This window comes from Neoarius graeffei, chromosome 3, assembly GCF_027579695.1.
Source record: "Neoarius graeffei isolate fNeoGra1 chromosome 3, fNeoGra1.pri, whole genome shotgun sequence".
Lineage (NCBI taxonomy): Eukaryota > Metazoa > Chordata > Actinopteri > Siluriformes > Ariidae > Neoarius > Neoarius graeffei.
The window spans coordinates 70,950,312-70,978,186 of record NC_083571.1 but is presented as its reverse complement, the minus strand read 5'-3'; the positions used below and the strand labels follow the sequence as shown (position 1 = coordinate 70,978,186).

General features: G+C 38.4%; 1 protein-coding gene across 2 annotated transcripts; it reads left to right on the top strand.

Annotated features, from left to right (window-relative positions):
- Positions 1-3,837: 3,837 nt before the first annotated feature.
- On the top strand, positions 3,838-25,401 carry LOC132882880 (CD48 antigen-like). 2 transcript variants are annotated; one of them, XM_060915986.1, is made up of 5 exons: positions 3,838-3,964; positions 10,448-10,810; positions 23,199-23,477; positions 24,602-24,700; positions 25,010-25,401. In XM_060915986.1, the coding sequence occupies exons 1-4, from the start codon at positions 3,871-3,873 to the stop codon at positions 24,682-24,684; spliced, it is 819 nt and encodes a 272-aa protein (XP_060771969.1). In that variant the 5' UTR covers positions 3,838-3,870; the 3' UTR covers positions 24,685-24,700; positions 25,010-25,401. The 2 variants fall into 2 exon arrangements, with proteins under 2 accessions (XP_060771969.1, XP_060771968.1); XM_060915985.1 differs by having other exon boundaries at positions 10,445-10,810.
- Positions 25,402-27,875: the final 2,474 nt, after the last annotated feature.

Below are 27,875 nucleotides of genomic sequence, written 5' to 3'. Positions count from 1 at the left end.
TCAGTGTTCACATCACACAGAACCATAACTGGGCCTTTAACTATAATCACTTCATTGCCAGTATTAAACAAACAGAAGTGGAATTTTTAAGAAACACATGGAAACACTGACTTCACATCAGAACTGAATGTTCTTCCCCAGTGCATTTCATTTCATTTTCATTAGTGCAGTGCAATCATGCAACACTAAAATGCAATCACTGTTCAATCACAGAAACATCTCTATTCTTAATCCCACTGCCAATCAAAAAGACGACCAGCACCTCACCTTCGTTTTCTGAAGATGCTTAGCACACTTTCATTCATCCACCATCATTACATTCTAAAGGAGAACCTACTGTGAGAGCACTCTGGTAACGGTTCCACAACATCCTGGAACATAATAACCTACAATAGATGAGAACCCCAAATCCATAAAATAGATGAGAACCTTATCAGAGTCTTTCTCCCCTCAAGCAAGGCCACTTACCATCAACTGTGCCTCTCAGAAGGCCAACAGCGATGTGGATGGCTCCACACAGTCCTCTCACCGACCCTTTACTCCTTACCATCTGGCAGGATTTACAAGTCTTCTTCAACAAGAAGAACATTCTTCTCACCACTGTACTGTACATCATGGAAAAACAATGATGGCGAAAGCTGAACTTTAAAGGTGTTAAAATTGTTGGCCATCTTACTAACCAAAGGATTAATCTGTTAATATTGTGATCGATTGCTATTTGCTACTGCATTATATAGCAGCTTTAATACTGACCTGATAATGTAGATTTGTCATTGAGTCTATACAATGCTGAACTAATTGGACACAAACACACATTTGGGACACAAACCTCCAAAACTGAGTCTTTTACCTATAACAAGTGCACAAGCACCAAACTGCCTCATAAATACTGACAACTCTTCGTTGTTTGCAATGCACACTACTAAAATGACATTACTTGTAGTTATAGAGGTTTGTGGTTGGGTCAAGCTTGCAGCCTGCTGTCTCACAAATATGGTAAAGGGGAAGTGTTGAGAGCATCAATTCTTTATTTATTTTTTTCACACAGGGCCTGCAAGGTCTTGAAAGGACCACAGAAGTGATTACTGTGTTCAATCTAAACTAAAGGTTAATTTTTACAGAATAAAAGTACATGTAAAATATTTCGTGTAAGGATGAAGCATAATCATATGTCACAGGCACGGAATGTAACATCTCCCTGAGGGTGTACAAACTTATGCTAAAATCTAGACAGGAGTCCAGTCCAGTGTTTTATTTCCTAGAGGATTAATATAATAATGACTGAAAGTACACCAAAATCAGTGGTGTGTGCAAAATAACAACTTTAAAATCTAAAAATTGAGTTGATGTTTACTTCTCACTTGTGATATGTGAACTAAAAAGAAAACTCTTAAAGTTACTTTAATCTTTTAATCTGTGCGGTTTGTTTTATTGGGGTCAGGATGTGTGAGATGTCTTTCTACACGTCGAGGTCTTCATGACACAAAAGTGGTTCAGGAAACACATTCGCAAGGTTAAAAAGAAATCTAAGCACAGACACTTAACTTTACTATGCTTTCTGTACTCTATTATTTTTATAATCTGGTCTATCGGTACAATCATGAGGATGTTTTTCAATACAGAGTTTAAAACACTTCTGTAAGTTGCAAAGGGCATCTGCTAAATGCAGTAAATGTAAATGATCTAAATAACTGATCGAAATGATGAAAATAACCGAGCTAACATGTACTGAGCTGAGGCACAGAAAAAATAAGTCTGCATCCATGGCAGTCAGAAATGTTGTCTGTTTTAGTAAAAAAAAAAAAAAAAGAAGACATTTCAATATTACTGTGATGCTGCTGATTTGCACCCAAGCTTGAGTTACTATCTATGCAGAGTTTCTTTACATGTTCTCCCTGTGTCCATGTATATTAGATTAGATAAAATTTTATTGATACCTTTGGGAGGGTTCCCTCAGGGAAATTAAGAATCCCAGACTGTGTGACAGTGTGTTCTTCATCTCAGATTACACAATGAAGAGCCTCTTATGATAGACCTGTGATTAAAGAAAATTACTACCTTCTGCTTAATTCATCGACCAGTGTGCCTGGAGAAAACAGGCCTGCCGAAACAGAAACATTCTTCAAGGTGAGCTTGAGGTAATAAGGAAAGTTTTCTGTTCAATAGCATGTTTCACTGTGCTTGTCCTGTGAGCTTGTTATCATGTGTTGCTCTCCGATTGGTGGCTTTTAGACGAACGTTGTCGCAGCACACACACTGTGACATTTTAATAAAAGTAGGTACCCTATGGGTACATGTGGCTACTGCTTATAAATAAAATTTTTTCTGATACCATGTCCATACAGTAAATATAGCATATACTAGTGCATCTCAAAAAATTTGAATATTGTGAAAAAGTTCAGTATTTTCCATCAGTTATTTAAGAAAGTGAAAATGTTATATATTATAGACTCATTACACATAAACTAAAATGTTTCAAGCATTTCTCTATTTTAATTTTAATCAGTATGGCATACAGTACAAAAACATAAAAAAAGAAATAAAATTGTTTTCTGATACCATGTCCATACAGTAAATATAGCATATATATATTTACTCTATGAGGCAGTAGCCACAAAAATGAAGTGTAAACCAAAAATGAACAATTTAAAAATCACAGAAGTAAACTATATCAAGTGTCTGTACTTTATATTATTCTACTCTTACCTCTTACAGTTTTTGAAACTGAAACCTCCGAACCGAAACTGACGTACACACGCTGTCGCCATGACCGAAACTCTTATTTCCCAGAAATGGCCCGGTGCTAGAGCTCAGTGGTCTCAATACTCTTTTCGACAACTTCCCATAACAACTCGGAACATCTACATCACACACGGGACCACTGGCTGAAGAAAACGAGGAAAGGGGGACAACCTGGAGTATATTTTAAAATAGGAATGCACTTTCCCTCAGTAATAAGAATAAACATGTCTGAAAGCGATTTCTTTAGTCTAGTCCATTTATTTCGAATTGTAAACCGAATTATATACACTCACCAGCCATTTTAATAGGAACACCTGTATGCGTATGCGCAGTGTGCTATTGTTACTCGTTCTTACATTCTTACAACACGATGACATAGTGGCTACAGCCTCTACATGAGGCAGTAGCCACAAAAAATTCTTACAGTGACGGAACCTTATTGTTGACCATCTTGATTTGCAGTGGCACTGCCAGTGAAATCCGGCTGAAAATCACACAGTGTAAAAGCCGGCTTTACTCTCATTGTGGAAAAGTTGATTATAAACTCAAACACGATGGACGCTTGGATAAATCTAACGCTAAACTGGAGGAACAAAAGTTGTACAGAAGCAAAATGCTAAAATCTTTTTAGACTTGCCTGATCCATCCTGATGCCCCATTTCAGCTTGGAGTTCTCATCACCTCACTCCTGCTGAGGATGATATATGGACATATGGACAGCATAAAGATGCAATTAGAAACCCTGAAGTTAGCTTTGGACTGCAATTAATACAAAGAGTTTTGCTATGATGTTCAAATTCGTGCGTTCTGATCCATTTTAAACTAATTGTAAACTAATCTTACAATGAGGTGAGAATGTGAAGCCTTATCTCCAATAATTATGTCTTTAAAAAAGATATTTTATGTCAAACTCTTTTACATTTTTTTCTGTCCACACCGAAGAAGGACTGTACTGAGCATGTTACAGACTGAGCAAGCTGACGTGCTCTGCTACAGTGGTTTGAGGGCTGTGAGAGAGTAAAAACGCTAGCAGCAAGGGGAGGGAGTGTAGAACAGAAATCTGCCTACAGGCACGCTGTTTAACTGCACTGCACACAACATCCTTCACCAAGACTGATCTTCAGAACCATGGAGAAAAATATTCAGCTGAGACACACCATGGCTCATGAAAATGTTTTAGTGGAATTCAGGACTCTTTGGACTCTTCTTTACCTGCTGTGCTGTAAGTTTGTGCCTTTCATTCACAGCCAAATAAAAATAGTAGCTATAAATATAAATAGCTTTATGTAGTTAGTCATGAAAAAGGTGGAAATTAAAAAGTTTTTTTTTTTTTCCTGACAGTGCAATGTTTACAAACTTTCGATTTAGGGTTTTTAAGATAATAAAGTTGTGGTACAAAGTCATGTAAATTTCTCACTTTGGGTCTTCATTATCTAATGTGTAATTTTAAAGTGTAGATTACCATCTGATTGATGAAAACCACACAAATAACACACACACACATATACACACACACAGTGGTGCTTGAAAGTTTGTGAACCCTTTAGAATTTTCTATATTTCTGCATAAATATAACCTAAGACATCATCAGATTTTCACACAAGTCCTAAAAGTAGATAAAGAGAACCTAGTTAAACAAATGAGACAAAAATATTATACTTGGTCATTTATTTATTGAGGAAGATGATCCAATATTACATATCTGTGAGTGGCAAAAGTATGTGAACCTTTGCTTTCAGTATCCGGTGTGACCCCCTTGTGCAGCAATAACTGCAACTAAACGTTTCCAGTAACTGTTGATCAGTCCTGCACACCGGCTTGGAGGAATTTTAGCCCATTCCTCCGTACAGAACAGCTTCAACTCTGGGACGTTGGTGGGTTTCCTCACATGAACTGCTCGCTTCAGGTCCTTCCACAACATTTCGATTGGATTAAGGACAGGACTTTGACTTGGCCATTCCAAAACATTAACTTCATTCTTCTTTAACCATTCTTTGGTAGAACAACTTGTGTGCTTAGGGTCGTTGTCTTGCTGCATGACCCACCTTCTCTTGAGATTCAGTTCATGGACAGGCATCCTGACATTTTCCTTTAGAATTCGCGGGTATAATTCAGAATTCATTGTTCCATCAACGATGGCAAGCTGTCCTGGCCCAGATGCAGCAAAACAGGCCCAAACCATGATACTACCACCACCATGTTTCACAGATGGGATAAGGTTCTTATGCTGGAATGCAGTATTTTCCTTTCTCCAAACATAATGCTTCTCATTTAAACCAAAAAGTTCTATTTTGGTCTCATCCAGCCACAAAACATTTTTCCAATAGCCTTCTGGCTTGTCCACGTGATCTTTAGCAAACTGCAGATGAGCAGCAATGTTCTTTTTGCAGAGCAGTGGCTTTCTCCTTGCAACCCTGCCATGCACACCATTGTTGTTCAGTGTTCTCCTGATGGTGGACTCATGAACATTAACATTAGCCAATGTGAGAGAGGCCTTCAGTTGCTTAGAAGTTACCCTGAGGTCCTTTGTGACCTCGCCGACTATTACACGCCTTGCTCTTGGAGTGATCTTTGTTGGTCGATCACTCCTGGGGAGGGTAACAATGGTCTTGAATTTCCTCCATTTGTACACATTCTGTCTGACTGTGGATTGGTGGAATCCAAACTCTTTAGAGATGGTTTTGTAACCTTTTCCAGCCTGATGAGCATCAACAACGCTTTTTCTGAGGTCCTCAGAAATCTCCTTTGTTTGTGCCATGATACACTTCCACAAACATGTGTTGTGAAGATCAGACTTTGATAGATCCCTATTCTTTAAATAAAACAGGGTGCCCACTCACACCTGATTGTCATCCCATTGATTGAAAACACCTGACTCTAATTTCACCTTCAAATTAACTGCTAATCCTAGAGGTTCACATACTTTTGCCACTCACAGATATGTAATATTGGATCATTTTCCTCAATAAATAAATGACCAAGTATAATATTTTTGTCTCATTTGTTTAACTGGGTTCTCTTTATCTACTTTTAGGACTTGTGTGGAAATCTGATGATGTTTTAGGTCAGGGGTTTTCAAAGTGTGGGAGAGTCAGCCCCCCCTCAGAGAGCAAATAAACAACAGCGCCCCCCCCCCCTACAATTTTTGTTGTTGCTATACTTAATGTTCCATTCGTATTTAAAAAAATGGTTGTTGTACACGGCGGCACGGTGGTGTAGTGGTTAGCGCTGTCGCCTCACAGCAAGAAGGTCCTGGGTTCGAGCCCCGGGGCCTTCCTGTGTGGAGTTTGCATGTTCTTCCCGTGTCCGCGTGGGTTTCCTCCGGGTGCTCCGGTTTCCCCCACAGTCCAAAGACATGCAGATTAGGTTAACTGGTGACTCTAAATTGACCGTAGGTGTGAATGGTTGTCTGTGTCTATATGTGTCAGCCCTGTGATGACCTGGCGACTTGTCCAGGGTGTACCCCGCCTTTCGCCCGTAGTCAGCTGGGATAGGCTCCAGCTTGCCTGTGACCCTGTAGAAGGATAAAGCGGCTAGAGATAATGAGATGAGGTTGTTGTACACATTTTTATTTTTTTTTCTTTTACACATTTTAAACATCTGTGCTTTTTGAAAACATCTTTTTACACATTTTAAACATCTGTGCTTTTTTAAACCTCTTTTTTTACACATTTTAAACATCTGTGCTTTTTAAAACCTCTTTTTTACACATTTTAAACATCTGTGCTTTTTTAAAACCTCTTTTTTTAACACATTTTAAACATCTGTGATTTTTAAAACATCTTTTTTTTTTTACACATTTTAAACATCTGTGCTTTAAAAAAAAAAACATCTTGTTTTACACATTTTAAACATCTCATAGCATCGTTAGCTAGCACCTCTTGGCAGACAACACACTGTGGCAGTGGAGCATCTTCAGATCCAGTCCATGAAAATCCAAACTTTAAATAATCGTGGTCAAACTTCCTTCTTTTTTTGCTTGGCCCAGACTCTGTCTCCTCACTCACTGTAGCTTTAGGTACTAAAAATTGATCCATTTTGTCTCTGGCAAAGGCTAGCTGAAGTACGCTAAATGTCCGCAATAGTAATTTATTCTGGTTTATTTTTCCTCATGTTGCGCCCCCCCTGAAGAACTCTGGGGCCCCCTAGGGGAGGCGTGCCCCACACTTTGAAAAGCCCTGTTTTAGGTCATATTTATGCAGAAATATAGAAAATTCTAAAGGGTTCACAAACTTTCAAGCACCACTGTATATGTATACAATGTATGTGCATTCTGAAGTTGAAAACAGTATCCTCTGACCCTCATCACAAATCTGTACCACAGTAAAGTTCAGGAAAGTTTTAATGGACTGTGTGTGATAATATCTGTGTCTGTAAAGACGACTCTGAATCTGTGAAGCAGGTTTACTGTGTGCAGCTGGAGACGCAGGCGCGTGGGAACACATTTTAGGTCAGGGGTGCTGCATATTAAGTAGCCTAGTTAATAGGGGTCATGGATTTATATATATATATATATATATATATATATATATATATATATATTAGGGTGCATCAGTTGCCCCCTAAAAATGAAAAGTTCCTCTGATCATGATGCATTTTTGTTTTTATGTTCCTTTTGGTAAGAAAACACACTGGGTGAAATATTTTGACAAAATTCAAAAGTTTAATGGTGGCACCAGGAGCTCAAAGTTATGGAAAAAGCTGCTATTTTATGACAAAATTTCGATCACTTTTCATGAAACATTATGGCACCTTATAGAGTACACCAAATATCTTAGATACACATTTTTAGTACATATTCTAAATATATTATCAAGCACAGTTTGAGTTTTAGCTGTTCATTGAATCATTGTTCAACTACTTTTAAACAATACAAATGTATTATGAATCACATTAATGCTTCTCAATCCCTTGCAAAGGTTCTTAACATGATCTCTGGCTCACAAGAAATCAATAAATGGAGTCCAACATTGTGATTCAAACCTTACGCGAAAACATAAAATAAGCGTTTTTTGGCAAAAAATGAAACTCATGGTGCCACCATTAGAGTTTTGAATATGGTCAAAAAACTTTACAGGATGTCTTTATTGGTGAAAAGGAACACCCAAACAAAAATGCATCAGATTTTATGAAAGTGAGGGCAACTGATGCACCCTAATATATATATATATATATATATGAGTGATTCCACGCTTATGGGTAATGAAATGGGGACATGAACTTATTTTTAAAAATTCACCTAAAACCATTTCTTTTTTTTTACCATCAGGTCACAAAACATGTAATCTTTAATGAATGATATGTTAAAAGATAACTTTAATTTTCTGAGATGTAATAAAAACATATTTATATGCCAAAGTCAGAACGTAACAGAAGTGTTGTGGACATATATATTCTCAATTTTAACAATGTAGAATTACTTTTTGAAACATAGGAAGGTGATGTTTTAGCAAATATAATTAATAAACATGTGTAGTAGAATAAACATACACATTCTTTCAATAAGATTAACATGGTATATAGCTAGATTGTAATTAATTTGTCACAGACGCGAGATGGACAATCGTAACAGAAGTAATGTAACAGACATCATTTTGGAACTCATACGCTTGACTTTGGCATATAAATATGTTTTTATTACATCTCAGAAAATTAAAGTTATCTTTTAACATATCATTCATTAAAGATTACATGTTTTGTGACCTGATGGTAAAAAAAGAAATGGTTTTAGGTGAATAAGTTCATGTCCCCATTTCAGTACCCATAAGTGTGGAATCACTCATATATATATATATATATATATATATATATATATATATGGGCAGCACGGTGGTGTAGTGGTTAGCGCTGTCGCCTCACAGCAAGAAGGTCCTGGGTTCGAGCCCCGGGACCGGTGAGGGCCTTTCTGTGTGGAGTTTGCATGTTCTCCCCGTGTCCGCGTGGGTTTCCTCCGGGTGCTCCGGTTTCCCCCACAGTCCAAAGACATGCAGGTTAGGTTAACTGGTGACTCTAAATTGACCGTAGGTGTGAATGTGAGTGTGAATGGTTGTGTCTATGTGTCAGCCCTGTGATGACCTGGCGACTTGTCCAGGGTGTACCCCGCCTTTCGCCCGTAGTCAGCTGGGATAGGCTCCAGCTTACCTGCGACCCTGTAGAAGGATAAAGCGGCTAGAGATAATATATATATATATATATATAATCGCTGCAGTGCGGTACCCGACGTTCCATAATCTACATGTAACGCATGTAAGCAGAACCAACCTGTGCTTTTGGCCGATATGTCTTAAGACTCCGAAGAAGCTCCATTCCTGAGGCACATTAACTGAATATTTTCGATCATTAACAGATTGTTTTAACTACATGGTGACGGAAAGATATAAAGACTAACTATTATTTTAACATATCCTGAAGCATTGGCGCCGAACCAGTTTTAAAGTGATGTAAGAGTAAGTGGGGGTTCGGGGGTTTCTCCCCCGAGAAAACTTTAATGTTGTCGAGGCTAGACCAGACCTGGGCATTTTCCGGCCCGCGGGCCGCATCCGGCATTTTGGTGCATTCTGACCGGCCCGCGTAAGGTTAATTAGAAATTACAAAATAAATGTATTTTCTAATTTTACCTCATGCATTGACTGAATGTGCATTGCTTTTATTTTGAAGTTGTGTTCAACAAAAACGCAATGCGCGCGACATGAACATGACATGAAATCCCACGAAACCTAATCCCGCGATAACTACTTCCGTAATCTGTCCAGACCAACCACAAACTTTTACGTCATCCTTCAAACGGTCCAGCCAACACGTAGTGTGACGTCACCAGCAGGCGCCGGAGCCGATCTGTAGATCTGATCCCTACACCGAATGGACTGATGATCATCTATCAGCTGTGCTTCGCATCTCCACCTCAGACATTCAACCTGACTCTGATGCACTCGTTAAAGACCAACAGAGACGAGATTTCTCTCACTGAACAAATAAAAAACTGAAAAACACCAAATGAGGTGATTAGACTACAAATGTGGGCATCATTATTATAATATGATGTATCTTGCTTGATATTTGGAGTAGAAAGACAATATTGTGATGTCTTTATTGTGTTTTGGGGTGAATGTGACTGAAAAAAAATTGGTACAAACGTTCACATTTTGTTAAGCATTGTTTTGGGAAATTTGATTGAATAAATGACATTTTTTGTAAGGCAACTTCGTTTTTTCCATACTCTTACCAGTCTTAGCAGCTTGTAAAAACAATGTTATTTACTGCTTTATATAAAGAAATACAATTAATATTATGCAGAATTTAGTTCAGCCTTTTGGTCCGGCCCTCCACAAAATTTTCTGTTTCTCATGTGGCCCCATGGAAAAAATAACTGCCCACCCCTGGGCTAGAGAGTGGGTTTTGCGCAATTTTAGACAGAAAGAGAACGGTCTGCAATCTATTTATATCGATGTGGTGCGAAAAACTCATGTATCCGTTTCTGCGCCATTATCAGATGCTTTGGCGTAGATGCTAGGCTATCTCCATAGTAACGGGTTTTACCTTTGACCTTACAATGTAGCTTACATAAAAACGAATTTTAAATACACATCAGTCATTTTTATGCATTATTATGTTTATATTCTGATATGAATTTCATTGTGCGATATTTTAAAATTGCTCAGATGGCGAAATTAGTAATGATTTAAAACGTTTCATCCCTGCTCAGTAGGGGTGCGCAGCACCCTCAGTACTCCAGCATCCCACTTCCCGTGCCCTTCTGGAGACGAGACGGCCACACTGCAGAAAGTGGAAGGAACCACTTTAACTCTCTGTACTGGGATAACTGGAATTCAGAGTGATGTTCAGATTATGTGGCTTTATGGACCTGAGAAAGCAGAGACAAGGATACTGAACAGTCAGAATGGAAAAACTGCTACAGAAATCAGTGAGAAATTTAAAGATCGACTGCAGCTAAACAGAACCAATGGAGATTTAACCATCAGGAACATCAGCAGAAACCTTTCTGGAGTTTATTTCTTGCAAGTTTTTACTGAACGTGTCTCATCGAGGACTTTCAGTGTTACTGTTTATGGTGAGTAAACTTATCATGTCTTCTTCTTATCTATATTTGGTCTCATATCTTCAATACCAACAGGCCAGTCAGAGCTGTGTGTAGTTAAACTGCAGCAGAAACATCATTTAGAAATTAATCTGCTATGACATTATTTTTGTGGGTGAATTTTAGAGTTTTCTTTGCACCTATTATGAAAATATGGGGAAAACTGAATGTCTTCTTATCGCTTTTATTTTCTTACTATTATAACAACTCACAAGAAGCAGGATTGAACTGTATAAATTATGTTACACTGACAGCTGCAGTTTATCAAGAACAAAAATTCATTATTTCATTCTGGAAAACCTGGACATGTATGGACTAGTGTTCAAATCATGGAAAAGACCTGCAGAATGATCACATGCATAAACCATACTGAACTGTTAGCTGCTGATCGGATTAATTGTCTTCATCAATTGTTTTAAACCTAACCAACAACTGGTGTCTATCAGTAAATAACTGGAATATTTCAGAAAAAAGCATGTTATATAATGATAAATGCAATCAGGCGGCTCCAGGAAAATGGGAAGGGGGGTGTCAACCCAGTAAGGCTGGGCGGCCCCTGGAAGCTCTGCAGTTTTTAAATACCCGGAGATGCATTTTGAGCTGTGAGACACATGTTGTAAATGAAATCTCTTAACCCTTTGATGCAAAACATGGGTCAAAAGTGACCCGGCTGAGTTTTTATCTTCTATATCTTTGCAATAAATTAATTCCATCATTCAGTATTCAAGGTATTCCTCAATTAACTTGTTTTTGATCATCATACATCCTTATTTTATTTTTTCCTTTCTTACTTTTTGAATAAAAACCCTTTTTGTATCACTACCCTTCTAATGCACAACATGGGTCAAAAACAACCTGCATTCATTTTCCAGGTTATTTCATTTATGGCTGAGTGTTTCTATGATATACTTTTGAAATAAATTCATTTTGTCATTTACTTTTCCAAATATGCAGTGAATATCTTGTTTTTGTTTAGCACAAATCATCATTTTTATTTTTCCTTTCTTAAGTTATGAACAAGCACAGCTTTTGTAATTCTACATCAAGTTTACACACATGGGTCAGAAATGACCTGCATGCATTTACTCCAGCGTTTGGTGGGAACTGTGAATTGTGCTTGTGTCAGACATTTCACAGCTCAGCACAGCGCCCTTTGCCCATCTAATACATGTAAGTAATGTTTTTCAATTGTTCTAACATTACCTTAGAAAAAAATTATGTTTAGGTTACCTTGAGATAGGGTGACCAGACGTCCCGGTTTTACCGGGACAGTCCCGATTTGGGGTTGTGTGTCCCGAGTCCCGACAAAAGTCTGTCGGGACATGGATATGTCCCGGTTTTCGCCACTCGCGACGTTTGCGACTGAGCAGCGTGGGAATCATTAACGGAGAAATGTCTGGATTTACTATTTTGATGAATTGACAGGAATCGCAAACTTTCCTGGTTACTGCCCCCTGGCTCTGTGGCATGGGTGTTTATTTAGCCACATTATTCCAGACAACAGAACGTGTTGCCATGCAACAATAAAATAAACATTAACTAGCGCGAATGTTCTTTGTCTAGCAGCTAGCAGCAGTAATGCCGCAGCAATTATGCCGAAAAGAAAATGTACCTTTTCCAAAGATTTACAGGGCACCTACCCCTTCCTCCGAGAGGTGCAGAACAATGCGCACGACACCTACTGCACGCACTGTAAGTGTTCCTTCTCCGTAGCCCACGGTGGTAACGCCGATATACAGGATCGCATTAAAACTGGAAAAGATTCACTCTTCTTGTAAATATACGTAGGCTAATGCATTTTGTTTAGGGTGGGTGGATTGACAGGCGCCTTAGCTTTGTTCCTGTGCTTTGTTCTTGTACTGAGTTGGGTAGCCTATGTTGCAAATGTTGTGCGCTCCTGTGGGGGCTTTCCTCGGGCTGTCGCCCCTCTCCTCCTTTATTGTTTTGTTCGAGTGTATATTCTCAAATTACTTGTCTCTTTTTTGTTTCTGTTTAACATACCATTCTGACAGTTTGGCCATATTGCTGTGTTGAACAGCTTGTTGCACCTTCCATTAAAGTGTTCACTTTTGTACACATCTTGCTTTATTCATTCAGTTGTGGGGAATGGTTAGTAAGGTTGATTCTGACCTAGGCTATGTTGAGCTCACATATCTACTTTTTAAGTTCATGCTATAGTGCATACAATTTTAGAGATATAGCCTACATGATGTGCATATGCATTCTTCTTGGTGTTCTCACAAACAGGTGAAATAAATCAGTTTAAATTTGGCCTATGGGCATAGCCTGGCCTATTCTCAGCCATTACAAAATCTTTTGTCTGACCATAATTTAACTGATCTGTATACCACTATGCTACTAGATAACAAAATGCCCGTTTGTTTTATTTCATGTGAGATGTTGATAAATGTGAGCTTCAACAAAATGATAAGAGCACCTCTCTGAGTGTCACGTTTACGTAAAAAAAAGGTGTGTGTGCACGAGCATGGTCGCGCGCAAAAGTGTCCCGGTTTCAGACTAGGGAAATCTGGTCACCCTACCTTGAGAGTGAGTAGATTACTTGTCAAAAAGTTACAAGTAATTACTATTAGCTACCTAGCTGTTGACATATTCTACTTTAGTTAGCTAATTTTATTGTAGTTGGCTTAGCTAACTACATAGTTAATAAATAAATAACTAGCCCCATTCACTGCTAAAGTAATTACTTGAAACAAATTATTATTATGGTATTAAGACATTTAATTTTAAATCACACTTGGATGACCCATGTGTAGTAATATATAAAAAGTATTTTTGTTCATAAAGTAGGAAAGAAAAAAATAAAGTAATGATTTGTGGTAATTAAAAACAAGATATTTAAAGAATACTTGGAATATTCAATCATAAAATAAATTGATTTCAAAAGATAGAGCAAAGAAAAACTCAGTCAGCATGAAATAACCTGGAAAATGAATGCGGGTCATTTTTGACCCATGTTGTGCATTAGAAGGGGTGTGTATATGTTTTGCATCAAAGGGTTAAAGAATCTCATCTCATTATCTCTAGCCACTTTATCCTGTTCTACAGGGTCGCAGGCAAGCTGGAGCCTATCCCAGCTGACTACGGGCGAAAGGTGGGGTACACCCTGGACAAGTCGCCAGGTCATCACAGGGCTGACACATAGACACAGACAACCATTCACACTCACATTCACACCTACAGTGGTGCTTGAAAGTTGGTGAACCCTTTAGAATTTTCCATATTTCTGCATGTGACCTAAAACATCATCAGATTTTCACACAAGTCCTAAAAGTAGATAAAGAGAACCCAGTTAAACAAATGAGACAAAAATATTATACTTGGTCATTTATTTATTGAGGAAAATGATCCAATATTACATATCTGTGAGTGGCAAAAGTATGTGAACCTTTGCTTTCAGTATCTGGTGTGACCCCCTTGTGCAGCAATAACTGCAACTGGGCAATTCCATGTAAATGTCAACCTCACCATGCAAAAATAAAGCAACATGTAATACATCAAAACCACTCCCAGAGATATCACCTAGGCCTGTATTTTACAGATGTGAATAAGTTGAACCAATTTGTAACCAACCTAATATGTCACTGTCAGTCTTTCTTTCTTATAATGTAAAACCCAAGCTAAAATCAACTTTGATCATGTACAATTCTATATTATTGCCACAAGCCACAGAAATGTATGCTAAAATCCACAAAACAGCAAAACAATAGCCATCCTAAATATTATTTAAGAACTTTGATAGTTTTAGCTGATATTTAGAGAGTTTTTCAAAGGGTTATGGTGGTTAAATTGTTGATTTTCTAAACATATGCCATGTCTATTTCAGACGCGTCACATCCATAACGGAATTTCGTCACATCCATAACGCTGACTTTTCCTTCCGAAACTCTGCATGAAATACAAAATATTTTAAACAAAGATTTTTTAATATTCACCTTGGACCCCTCTATCAAATGGATATCTCCATTTCGACATTAAGTTTACAATTTCACAGAGTTTGATAAAAATGTACAGGCACCCAAGAAAAGTGATACTTTTTCTGTCACATCCATAACGCATCTTTTATTGGCATTTTCTGGCATGCCCTAGATGTACTATGGGAATTGTTCTTGTTCTATCACTTCTCCAGTATGGTACAGCCTTAAAATATGCAACACCTGTTTAAATACTGGGAGACAATAAAACATGCACTGGGTCATTTGTTGCCATTTTGAGTTCAAGTGTCACGTCCATAACGCTGGAATTGCTCAACTAAACGTTTCCGGTAACTGTTGATCAGTCCTGCAGGAATTTTAGCCCATTCCTCCGTACAGAACAGCTTCAACTCTGGGATGTTGGCGGGTTTCCTCATATGAACTGCTCACTTCAAGTCCTTCCACAACATTTCGATTGGATTAAGGTCAGGACTTTGACTTGGCCATTCCAAAACATTAACTTTATTCTTCTTGAACCATTCTTTGGTAGAACGACTTGTGTGCTTAGGGTCGTTGTCTTGCTGCATGACCCACCTTCTCTTGAGATTCAGTTCATGGACAGATGTCCTGACATTTTCCTTTAGAATTCACTGGTATAATTCAGAATTCATTGTTCCATCAATGATGGCAAGCTGTCCTGGCTCAGATGCAGCAAAACAGGCCCAAACCATGATACTACTACCACCATCATGTTTCACAGATGGGATACGGTTCTTATGCTGGAATGCAGTGTTTTCCTTTCTCCAAATATAACGCTTCTCATTTAAACCAAAAAGTTCTATTTTGGTCTCATCTATCCACAAAACATTTTTCCAATAGCCTTCTGGCTTGTCCACATGATCTTTAGAAAACTGCATACAAGCAGCAACATTCTTTTTGGAGAGCAGTGGCTTTCTCCTTGCAACCCTGCCATGCACACCATTGTTGTTCAGTGTTCTCCTGATAGTGGATTCATGAACATTAACATTAGCCAATGTGAGAGAGGCCTTCAGTTGCTTAGAAGTTACCCCGGGGTCCTTTGTGACCTCGCCGACTACACGCCTTGCTCTTGGAGTGATCTTTGTTGGTCGACCACTCCTGGGGAGGGTAACAATGGTCTTGAATTTCCTCCATTTGTACACAATTTGTCTGACTGTAGATTGGTGGAGTCCAAACTCTTTAGAGATGGTTTTGTAACCTTTTCCAGCCTGATGAGCATCAACAACGCTTTTTCTGAGGTCCTCAGAAATCTCCTTTGTTCGTGCCATGATTCATGACACAACACAAACATGTGTTGTGAAGATCAGACTTTGATAGATCCCTGTTCTTTAAATAAAACAGGGTGCCCACTCACACCTGATTGCAGGGGTGATAGCGTTCCGGCGCCGCGCCGGATTTCCGGCGTACCGTGGCTGGGGAAAAAAAAAATCTAGTTCGCCCATCATTCTGAGATGCGCAGATAGACAGTAAAGGGAATTCGGAATTCCCTTTACTGTCTATCTGCGCATCTCAGAATGACACAGGACAATGGGCGAACTAGATTTTTTTTTTTTTTCCCCAGCCACGGTACGCCGGAAATCCGGCGCGGCGCCGGAACGCTATCACCCCTGTGATTGTCATCCCATTGATTGAAAGCACCTGACTCTAATTTCACCTTCAAATTAACTGCTAATCCTAGAGGTTCACATACTTTTGCCACTCACAGATAGGTAATACTGGATCATTTTCCTCAATAAATAAATGACCAAGTATAATATTTTTGTCTCATTTGTTTAACTGGGTTCTCTTTATCTACTTTTAGGACTTGTGTGAAAATCTGATGATGTTTTAGGTCATATTTATGGAGAAATATAGAAAATTCTAAAGGGTTCACAAACTTTTAAGCACCACTGTATGGTCAATTTAGAGTCACCAGTTAACCTAACCTGCATCTCTTTGGACTGTGGGGGAAACCGGAGCACCCGGAGGAAACCCACGCGGACAACATGCAAACTCTGCACAGAAAGGCCCTCGCTGGTCACGGGGCTCGAACCCGGACCTTCTTGCTGTGAGGCGACAGCGCTAACCACTACACCACCGTGCCGCCCGGTTAAAGAAACTTGCCATATAAAAAAATATGTTTTAAAAGTAGGAACTTTTAAAGCCATTTTATTAGTCATTGAAAATTATGTTGTCAGAGTTACAGTTATATGTGCAGAACATAATTACAACTGATATGGTAATATTTATGAAAGTTACATTGTTATATAACGCATTACCACATGACACACTACAGTGTAGTAAGTGACCACAAAACACCTTATATCAATAAATTATTACTATTTTAGCAACTGCAATGTGAGCTCCTGCTCAGGACATTTAAGGTACATATAAGACAGTGAATATACCCACGTAAACTGAGGGAATGTAAGTGGCCACTTAAGACACAGCTTAATATCGAGATAACTATAAACAAAGACTGTAAGAGTTGCATATCAATAATACAAAGTCAGTAACTGCAGTCTGAGCTCCTGAGTCTAATAGACTGCAATAACGATACAATAATTGTGTGAGTTGCATGTGAACAAGTCCTATAATAAGTCTTAGTTCCCAAGATTCAGGGGATTTCAAGCAGATTTTCTTCAGAGCCGTTGCAAAAATCAACATCTCTCACAGATCTATCCAGCTGCTGTGATAAAAATCAAAGTGAGGCTCATCCCCAAAACAGCACGTGTCCCATGTACATACACAGGGTATAGTGAGTACAGGGATACCCTATTAATGAATACAAGCAGTAGCCTGACAGTTGACGTGTGTGTGTGTGTGTCTGCATGCAATAAGCCTGCTGCAGCATCTTATCATTTTGGCTTGTGAACATGCGTTAATGATACCATAAACATAAAAGGATGGCGCACACCCTTTACATCCCAGATAGCAAGCTGACATTGAAACGATGTAGAATCAACATTGCATTGTCGACGTTAAACCATTGAATCAACGTCAGATTTCGATGTTGATTTAACATCAGTTTGCACCCTCCGCTAACATTGAAACGATGTTGATTTATTAACTATGGACACACGTAACTTCAATTCGCGTCGATATTGAAACAACATTGAAATTTCGACATAACTAAAAATCAATGCGCTTTCAATGTTATTTCAATTGATAGCCTACCAGAAATATCTGGCTCATATATCCTGCTTTATCTACAGCCAGGATCTCCATTTTAATTGCCTAAAATAGTAAATATGAAACACATGCCTTTTTTTTAAGAAAACAAGATTTTTATTTTAAGTTAATTTAATTTTCATGTCTTTCGGCGCGAGCGACACCTCCAGTTCTGTCTGGCGCATATCGTAGCCATTTCTGCACAGCCTGGGTGAAGACCAGATCATTCATGCCAGGCTGTTGAGTGAGGGCATCTGAAACACACACAAAACATAGTTTTCAGTTACACATTGTACTACTGCTGCTAATAATAGGCTGCTACCAAAAAAAAAAATAGGCTATATATTTTGTGGAATACTATTATTTAAATGTCATCTATCCTCATAAAGGTCAAACACGCTCAGGGAGGGGGAAAAGATAACAAAAAGTAGGCAAGTAAAACTCGAGGATCATAATTACAGTAAACTAGAACGTCCGAGCTAGCTCGCTAGCGCTGGCTCGCGGCCGGCTAGCTCGCGGCGGCTCGGAGCCAGCGCTAGCGAGCTAGCTCGGACGTTCTAGTTTACTGTAATTATGATCTGGCAGCTATTTACACCGGATCCAGTGTAAATAGCTGCCGGAGCCAACGTCCGAGGTTCCGGAGCCAGCGCTAGCTCGCGCCCGGCCGGAGCCAGCGCTAGCTCGCTAGCTCGGACGTTGGCTCCGGCAGCTATTTACACTGGATCCGGTGTAAATAGCTGCCAGATCATAATTACAGTAAACTAGAATGGAATGTTAACAGCAATGTAATGCCTTTTCTGGCTAATTTTATTCGTCTTACCTCCAACAAAGTGGTCACTACACAAGCGTTGGTATGCCGCATCTTCTCTGTCGGTCAGCATCTGCCGGGATCCGATAAAACGATAACCCTTGCCTTGTTTGTTGATGGTTACTAGCCTACATCCAGGTACACAACAATATAGTGGCATGATGGAAGTCTTGCTGAAAGTAAAAACTTTCTTTGCTGTCGTTCCTCAATGTTGGCTGTGGTAAACTCCTGGTAGTACATGTCCAAAATGACGTGAAAAGGGCCCATACATTGAACTATGTGTAAGGATTAAATGCTGAAAGTGCTGCTTACCTGTAATTCATCCCGGATCCGAGAACGGGTGCCTGTGCGCCGCTGCCGGTCTTTGTCTCACGCTGTCCCCTGTCCCGTTCAACAATGATCGATGACTTTTCAATCATCTTTCCCGGTCAACTATATATCGATGGCTTTTCGACCATACGTGATTTCCCGGTCAACACAAAATCAATGACTTTTCAACATGACTGTTATCACCCGGTAAACCAAATATCAATGATACATCAATCATAATAAGGACGACTATGAATCAATGTTCTTTCAATATCACTGCTGTCAACTTTATTTTAGGTCGGGTTACATCGGTTTAACAATGGTGATTCAACATCTATTTTGCATCAAGATTTCAATGTCGACCATTCTGATGATTCAGATGGAAAATCAACATCTATTCAATGTCAGCTTGCTATCTGAGATGTAGTCTACAGTGCAGTCCAGGAATACAGTACGTTATGTCAATGCACGAAGGTCCTATGCCCTGTTAAGATCCGCCACACCTACTTAGATCAAAAGGTGCAGGCTATATGCTGGTACCTCGTATAGTGAAGGCTACATCAGGGGGCAGAGCCTTTTCTTACAAAGCCCCACAGTTATGGAACAGCCTTCCAAGTAGTGTTCGGGAATCAGACACAGTCTCAGCGTTTAAGTCTTGGCTGAAAACATATCTGTTTAGTCAAGCCTTTTGTTAATGGTGTTTATGAGGTAAAGGAGTAAATCTTTACCTGTAGGATCCTACAGGATCTTGAACAGGATCCTGTAGATCTTGGACAAGATACCGTAGGATCCTAACCAGGATCTTGTACAGGATCCTACAGGATCTTGTACAGGATCCTGTAGGATCTTGGACAAGATCCTTTAGGATTATATTTCAGATCCTGTACAAGATCCTGGTTAGGATCCTGGTAAGATCCTGCTAGGATCCTGGCCAGGATTTGCACCAGGGAACATGCTGTTAATTGTACTAGGTTTCATAGTTGAATAAATATGGAACACTGCTCTTTATAACTTTATTCAAGCAAACTAATGAAAACTGTAACTCTGAAATATTATCATGGAATAGTTAAAATTGTCTTCCATATTCACATTATTATGGTTTGTTGAAATAAAGGTCATCATATTTAGCTATATTTAAACCCTAAATCACATATAGTATGTGTGAGCCGTCTTCTGCTCTTGTACAGAAGGATATTTATTTAAGTTTAAAAAAAACTTGCAAAAAAACTTTAAATGCACTATCTATTCAAGAATTTAGGGCTAGCAAGCCTTGTTTCCATGCTACCCTGAATTTGCTGAATCAGAGTATTGGGAATTCGTTCGGCAAGAACCTACTCAGGATCCTGTTGGTATCCAGTTAGATACCAACTTAAGATACTTAACAAGATCCTAAGTAGGATCCTGAATAAGATCCTACAAGAACATACCCAGGATCCTGTTGGTATCCAGTTAGGATCCTGTTCAAGATCTTGTTTAAGATCCTACACAGGATCCTGCTGCAATTGAGTTAGGATCTTATTCAGGATTCTGTTCAAGATCTTGTTTAAGATCCTACAAGATCCTACTCAGGATCCTGAAGCATTTGAGTTAAGATCTCATTCGGGATCCTACTCAAGATCTTGTTTAAGATCCTACAAGATCATACTCAGGATCCTGAAGCATTTGAGTTAGGATCTTATTCAGGATCCCACTCAAGATCTTGTTTAAGATCCTACTTAGGATCCTGAAGCATATGAGTTAGGATCTTATTCAGGATCCTACTTAGGATCTTGTACAGGATCCTGATACTTTTTCAAGATCTTATACAGGATCCTGTTCAAGATCCTATCACTTCCAAGATTTTAGCTCCTTCTAGGATCCTATTTAGGATCCTGCACAGGATCTTATATAGGATCCTATTTCTACTTAGGATCTTAAATAGGAATGTAATCCTGTGCAGGATCCTATTTCTACATAGGATCCTATTCAGGATCTTAAATAGGATCCTGTTCCTATGTAGGATCCTATTCAGGATCCCATTCCTAAATAAGATCCTATAGGATCCTACAGGATCCTGTGTAGGATTTGCACCAGGGGTGATGCAGAGCTCCATCATGTAGATGAGCCATTTAATCTTCATAAAGTTCTTATTCACAGCTACATACATTTAAAATTCTGTTGAATTAATAATTACCCAGCAGCGTGGTGGTGTAGTGGTTAGCACTGTTGCCTCACAGTAAGAAGGTTCTGGGTTTGAGCCCAGTGACCAGTGGGGGCCTTTCTGTGTGGAGTTTGCATGTTCTCCCTGTGTCTGCATGGGTTTCCTCTGGGTGCTCTGGTTCCCCCCCCCCAGTCCAAAGACATGCAGGTTAAGCTAATTGGTGGCTCTAAATTGACCGTAGGTGTAAATGTGAGTGTGAATGGTTGTTTGTCTCTATGTGTCATCCCTGTGATGACCTGGCGACTTGTCCAGGGTGTACCCCGCCTCTCACCCATAGTCAGCTGGGATAGGCTCCAGTTTGCCTGTGACCCTGTACAGGATAAGCGGTTACGGATAATGGATGGATGGATGGATAATAATGACCCTTTTTGAACGACCAATGATTAACTTTATGTTGCTATTTGACAGATATAAGTTGAACTTTGAACTTGCTCACATTTCTAGATGTTGCAGCAGCATGCTCAATGTCTGATTAACTGTATAGAGTTGGTATCTGTTATATGACAGAGGAATGCTGACTGGTGGGTGCATGGAAATGTGGGAATTGGTCAAGACTAAATTATGGAGAAAATAAAGGGGGGAAACATACACACAGTTGAATAAATGTATGTCTAAAACCATGGAAATCAAGCTGCAAGACTGTATGCTGAATGATTGTGTGTTGTCAACACCCAACTGAGGTGGTTTTGGTTGAGGTTCTCTTGTTATTGAAGGGGCAGACTCATCCTTCCCAGAATCCAATTTGTTGTTTTTGTTTTGATGGCACATGTCCGCTACCTACGAGCTCTCTGTGCAGCGAAACCTCTGCAAAGTCACTGTTATTGATCCCTTCAAAACCCATTGTGAAATGTTTCTTCCTCTGTGTGTCATATATGGCTGCTTTGAACAAAATACACCTTATTTTATCTTTCCTATGTGGCCATGCGCAAGATGGGTCCATTATGACGGAATAACCATTCAGTCAAAATAATTTAAATACATACTTTGAGAAAAAATCTTCAATTTCACATAAAAATTTAAGATTTATGGCCGAGGATGCTGCCGAATTGTTTTTGGAATATTGCTTGCGTAGAAAATGGCGACTCAGAGATTAGTGAAGAAATTCTGCTCAAGCTGAAGTGGACCCTTAATGTCGTCCTGCCTTATCAACATCTAAAGTCACATGAGCTGCTGCTGGATAATTGGTTGAGGACTGGGCTGCTGAGTTGCTTTTATAGAAAATTAATTAACACCTTATTAGTGTAGCTGCAGACACTCATTCTAATACATTATATTTTCTATAATGACAGCTCATTCAGCAGCCACATCATATAAAATATTTAAAAAAATGTGTCATCATTGATATAAAGTTTTCTGTAAGGAGACGTTATTTAATGTTTCTGGAAGGAGTCTCCAGTGTCAGCGCTTTGTATCAGTCAGAGGTAAAGCTGTAACTTTACATTTTCTGACATCTTCAGGACAGAGGAGTTTACACGTCGTCTTCTACTTTGTGGTTTCTCGGTGATATGAAAAGCTGCGTTTTTTTTATTTGTCTTATTAACGTCAAGAGAGAGAAAAAATAGACACTGGTGAGGGAACAACTGTTTATAGCTGCTCTAACAGGAAGTAACTTGTTTCACAGGTGTTTCTCATTTAATGTAAACAAGTAAATGGATGCTAAATGTATGACATGTTCTTCAAGTAATAAAAAATGCTTGCAAATTGTTGTGGTATAAGAGAAATAAAACACTTGGGGGCATGCTGTTATGGGAAAATGATCATCTTCAGGTTGGTCACAGTAACTCCACTTCATCACATCACTGTATTACTCAGTATTTACACCATGCCCCAAAGTGTTTATCTTACTTAATAATTATGCTGCTTTACCTGACTAATGCTGTTGTTTCTCATGTGTTCTATTTTTTCTTTGTTTCTGTTTCTTAGCTCCAGTATCAACTCCAGTCCTAAAAACTCAAGGAAAAAAAGGAAGTAGGATGTGTTCCATCCTGTGCAAAGTGCAGAATGGAAAAGATGTGAAGTTATCCTGGTACAGAGAGAATGAGAGAATCTCTATCACCAATAACACAGATCTCAGTGTTCCCCTCAGTCTCACACTTCAAATACAACACCATGACAATAATGCTTATAACTGTGAGGCTGTAAACCCTGTCAGCCGTAAAACAGCTTCTCTCGACATCGCAGGGCTCTGTTATAATAACTCAGGTACATCAGTGTTGATAAACTACCATTCCATTCTTCTGGTTGAGAATAATCTTCTTCCTCCATCTTTTTCCCACTACTATGTTGGGTTGATGTGGTTGAGCACAAAGGCCCAGCCGTGGCAGCTTGGCAGTGCTATGGTGCAAACCCCTGACCCCCCAATCAGTAATCCAGAGCCTTAAAGGAGATATGCAGAACCATGGCCTCACTTTTGTTTATAAATGCCTTGAGACCTCAAGAATGGCATAGGAATAGTTTTAAGCGTTAACAATAAATCTAATATAATTTTTATGATTAAAGTGATTCATATAGGTAGCGGTCTGAGTGAATGACCTTGACGTCTGTAACGTCACAGCAGGAAGTCTATCGGTCTCATCGCCATTTCCGCTATACTAAAACACAGAGCTGACTGCAACTCCGATCCTCCATTTTGAGCTAATTTATTGCCATGCCACGTAGATGTATTGCTGGCGGGTGGTCTTGAATGGTCTTGAATTTCCTCCATTTGTACACAATCTGTCTGTCTGTGGATTGGTGGAGTCCAAACTCTTTAGAGATGGTTTTGTAACCTTTTCCAGCCTGATGAGCATCAACAACGCTTTTTCTGAAGTCCTCAGAAATCTCCTTTGTTCGTGCCATGATACACTTCCACAAATATGTGGTGTGAAGATCAGACTTTGATAGATCCCTGTTCTTTAAATAAAACAGGGTGCCCACTCACACACTTTTACCACTCACAGATATGTAATATTGGACCATTTTCCTCAATAAATAAATGACCAAGTATAATATTTTTGTCTCATTTGTTTAACTGGGTTCTCTTTGTCTACTTTTAGGACTTGTGTGAAAATCTGATGATGTTTTAGGTCATATTTATGCAGAAATATAGAAAATTCTGAAGGGTTCACAAGTTTTCAAGCACCACTAATTTTTTTTTTTTTTTTTTTACTGCTAGCAGGTTTTGATTGGCAGATTTTTTTTAAACAAACCTAAATATTGTAATTTATATCATGCATCTCAGAAATATCTTCAATTATCATAATATTATATTTTTGTCATATTGCCTATAAAGCATGAGCCTTACAGTATGTCTGAATCTATTTATGAATATATCATACTTTTCACAGGTACAGCTCTGCTTCCTGCCCTGACATCTGCTACATTTTTTGTGCTCTTAATAATATTTGTATCTGTGTGGCTTGGACAATAAAAGAAAAGACAACAAGGCAAGTAATCCATCTTCTTTTTGTTCTTATATTTAGTGTTGTTTTTACATTTGCTTTGTTTAATGGAATTTAATCAGAGTTTTATCTCTCTGGTTTCTGAAAAACCTAAGGAACTAATTTACACTGGTGTGAAAATTACAGCTCACAGTGAAGAGTTAAAGAAGTGAAGCTCTAAATACAACTTTTAAAAATGATCATGATGTGGAATACTTGTGAGGATTTGGTTTTAAAATAAATCACTTTTGTTCCACAGGCGTGATAAAGTCTCACCCTGATTCAGATACTGAAATATACTGTTTTGTCTTACAGGAAGAAAACTCGATAACAGCAGATATTGAAGCAGAGAGTGACTCTGTAGTGTATTCACATGCGAAGAGATTCAAATTATTCAATAAATCACTATAATCTTTATTATTTTTAATTTGATTGACACTTCAGTTAGCCCTGTGATGACCTGGCGACTTGTCCAGGGTGTACCCCGCCTTTCGCCCGTAGTCAGCTGGGATAGGCTCCAGCTTGCCTGCGACTGTAGAACAGGATAAAGCGGCTACAGATAATGAGATGAGATGACACTTAAGTTGTTTTACACTGTTGTTCACAATTCTGATCCTTTAAAACTAGATAACAAATTATCTTATATTGTCCCCAGTATAACTCGCATTGAATTAAGTGTTTTTATTTGTTTTGTTTTGTGTTTTTTCTCTTCTGTTTTGTACTACTTTGACATGTTTGAAATAAAGCATTCATTCATTCATTCATTCACATGCCAGCATCTAATCTACCAATCTTTTAATCTGATCTACAGCTGATATTTCCTACAACAGTTTCCAGTCCCTTAGACTTTAACCATAAAACCTATTCTTTGCTTTTACTTTTTTACTATCAGCTAAAATAAAAAAAACAAAACAGAAAATAGGATAATTTTGTCCTGACCAGTGCTATTTATAGAGTTTTTAGGACTTGGTCTAACATTGCCAGAGAGGTACAACATGTCATGTCATTTATAAGAGACATAAATATTTTCTACTTTTGTATTTTTGGATTAAAAATAAAACAGAATCAAATGGAATATTAAAATTGTATTCATTGCATCAGAATTCTTTTTTGTCTCAGAGTGTCACTGATGCATTAGCGGAGCTGAAATAGTAGTAATCAGTAGAACACAGCATGCTGATCAGATCAGGTACTCGATGTATGCTGACAGGATTGACAGACACATAGCTCTAAATGTTGTGCTCTTGAACACTTATGTCAAGCAGAAGCATGAGTTTATTAACCCTTTGATGCAAAACATATGCACACCCCTTCTGATGCACAACATGGGTCAAAAATGACCCGCATTCATTTTCCAGGTTATTTCATGCTGACTGAGTTTTTCTTTGCTCTATCTTTTGAAATCAATTTATTTTATGATTGAATATTCCAAGTATTCTTTAAATATCTTGTTTTTAATTACCAAAAATCATTAATTTAATTTTTTCTTTCCTACTTTATGAACAAAAATTACTTTTTATATTTTTAAACACATGGGTCATCCAAGTGTGATTTAAAATTAAATGTCTTAATACTATAATAATAATTTGTTTCAAGTAATTACTTTAGCAGTGAATGGGGCCAGTTATTTATTTATTAACTATGTAGTTAGCTAAGCCAACTACAATAAAATTAGCTAACTAAAGTAGAATATGTCAACAGCTAGGTAGCTAATAGTAATTACTTGTAACTTTCTGACAAGTAATCTACTCACTCTCAAGGTAACCTAAACATAATCAAATTTTTTCTAAGGTAATGTTAGAACAATTGAAAAACATTACTTACATGTATTAGATGGGCAAAGGGCGCTGTGCTGAGCTGTGAAATGTCTGATACAAGCACAATTCACAGTTCCCACCAAACGCTGTAGTAAATGCATGCGGGTCGTTTCTGACCCATGTGTGTAAACTTGATGTAGAATTACAAAAGCTGTGCTTGTTCATAACTTAAGAAAGGAAAAATAAAAATGATGATTTGTGCTAAACAAAAACAAGATATTTACTGAATATTTGAAAAAGTAAATGACAAAATGAATTTATTTCAAAAGTATATCATAGAAACACTCAGCCATACATGAAATAACCTGGAAAATGAATGCAGGTTGTTTTTGACCCATGTTGTGCATTAGAAGGGTAGTGATACCAAAAGGGTTTTTATTCAAAAAGTAAGAAAGGAAAAAATAAAATAAGGATGTATGATGATCAAAAACAAGTTAATTGAGGAATACCTTGAATACTGAATGATGGAATTAATTTATTGCAAAGATATAGAAGATAAAAACTCAGCCGGGTCACTTTTGACCCATGTTTTGCATCAGAGGGTTAACATTATGAGAATGACTGGTCAGTTTTAATATGTGTTGCTTTATAGAGCACAACACTGTATTATTCAGTGATCATGGACTGAGGGTACGGTTATGTACAGAGAGGATACAGGAGCTGAGAGAAGAACAGCTGATTGTCATCCCATCGATTGAAAACACCTGACTCTAATTTCACCTTCAAATTAACTGCTAATCCTAGAGGTTCACATACTTTTGCCACCCACAGATATGTAATAAATACATATTATTTTCCTCAATAAATAAATGACCAAGTATAATATTTTTGTCTCATTTGTTTAACTGGGTTCTCTTTATCTACTTTTAGGACTTGTGTGAAAACCTGATGATGTTTTAGGTCATATTTATGCAGAAATATAGAAAATTCTGAAGGGTTCGCAAACTTTCAAGCACCACTATATGGATGTAATTTACGAAGCTGACTTGCGTGTGTATGACGGGGTGCATCAACAGGTGATAAAGCTTGATAATGATATGACTGATCAGGCAGCCTTAAGAAAACAGAGAGCAGATGTGTGAGAGAAGATAAGCTTCACGGATTTAACTAGAATGAGCCACTATCAAACCAGCCAAACAGATATCTCCATCAAAAGAGATATCTGTTTGGCTGGTTTGATAGTGGCTCATTCTAGTTAAATCCGTGAAGCTTATCTTCTCTCACACATCTGCTCTCTGTTTTCTTAAGGCTGCCTGATCAGCTTTATCACCTGTTGACGCACCCTGTCATACACACATAAGTCAGCTTCGTAAATTACATCCATCTTCCAGTCATTTAGCTACAGCACACTCTTGATTGTGGAT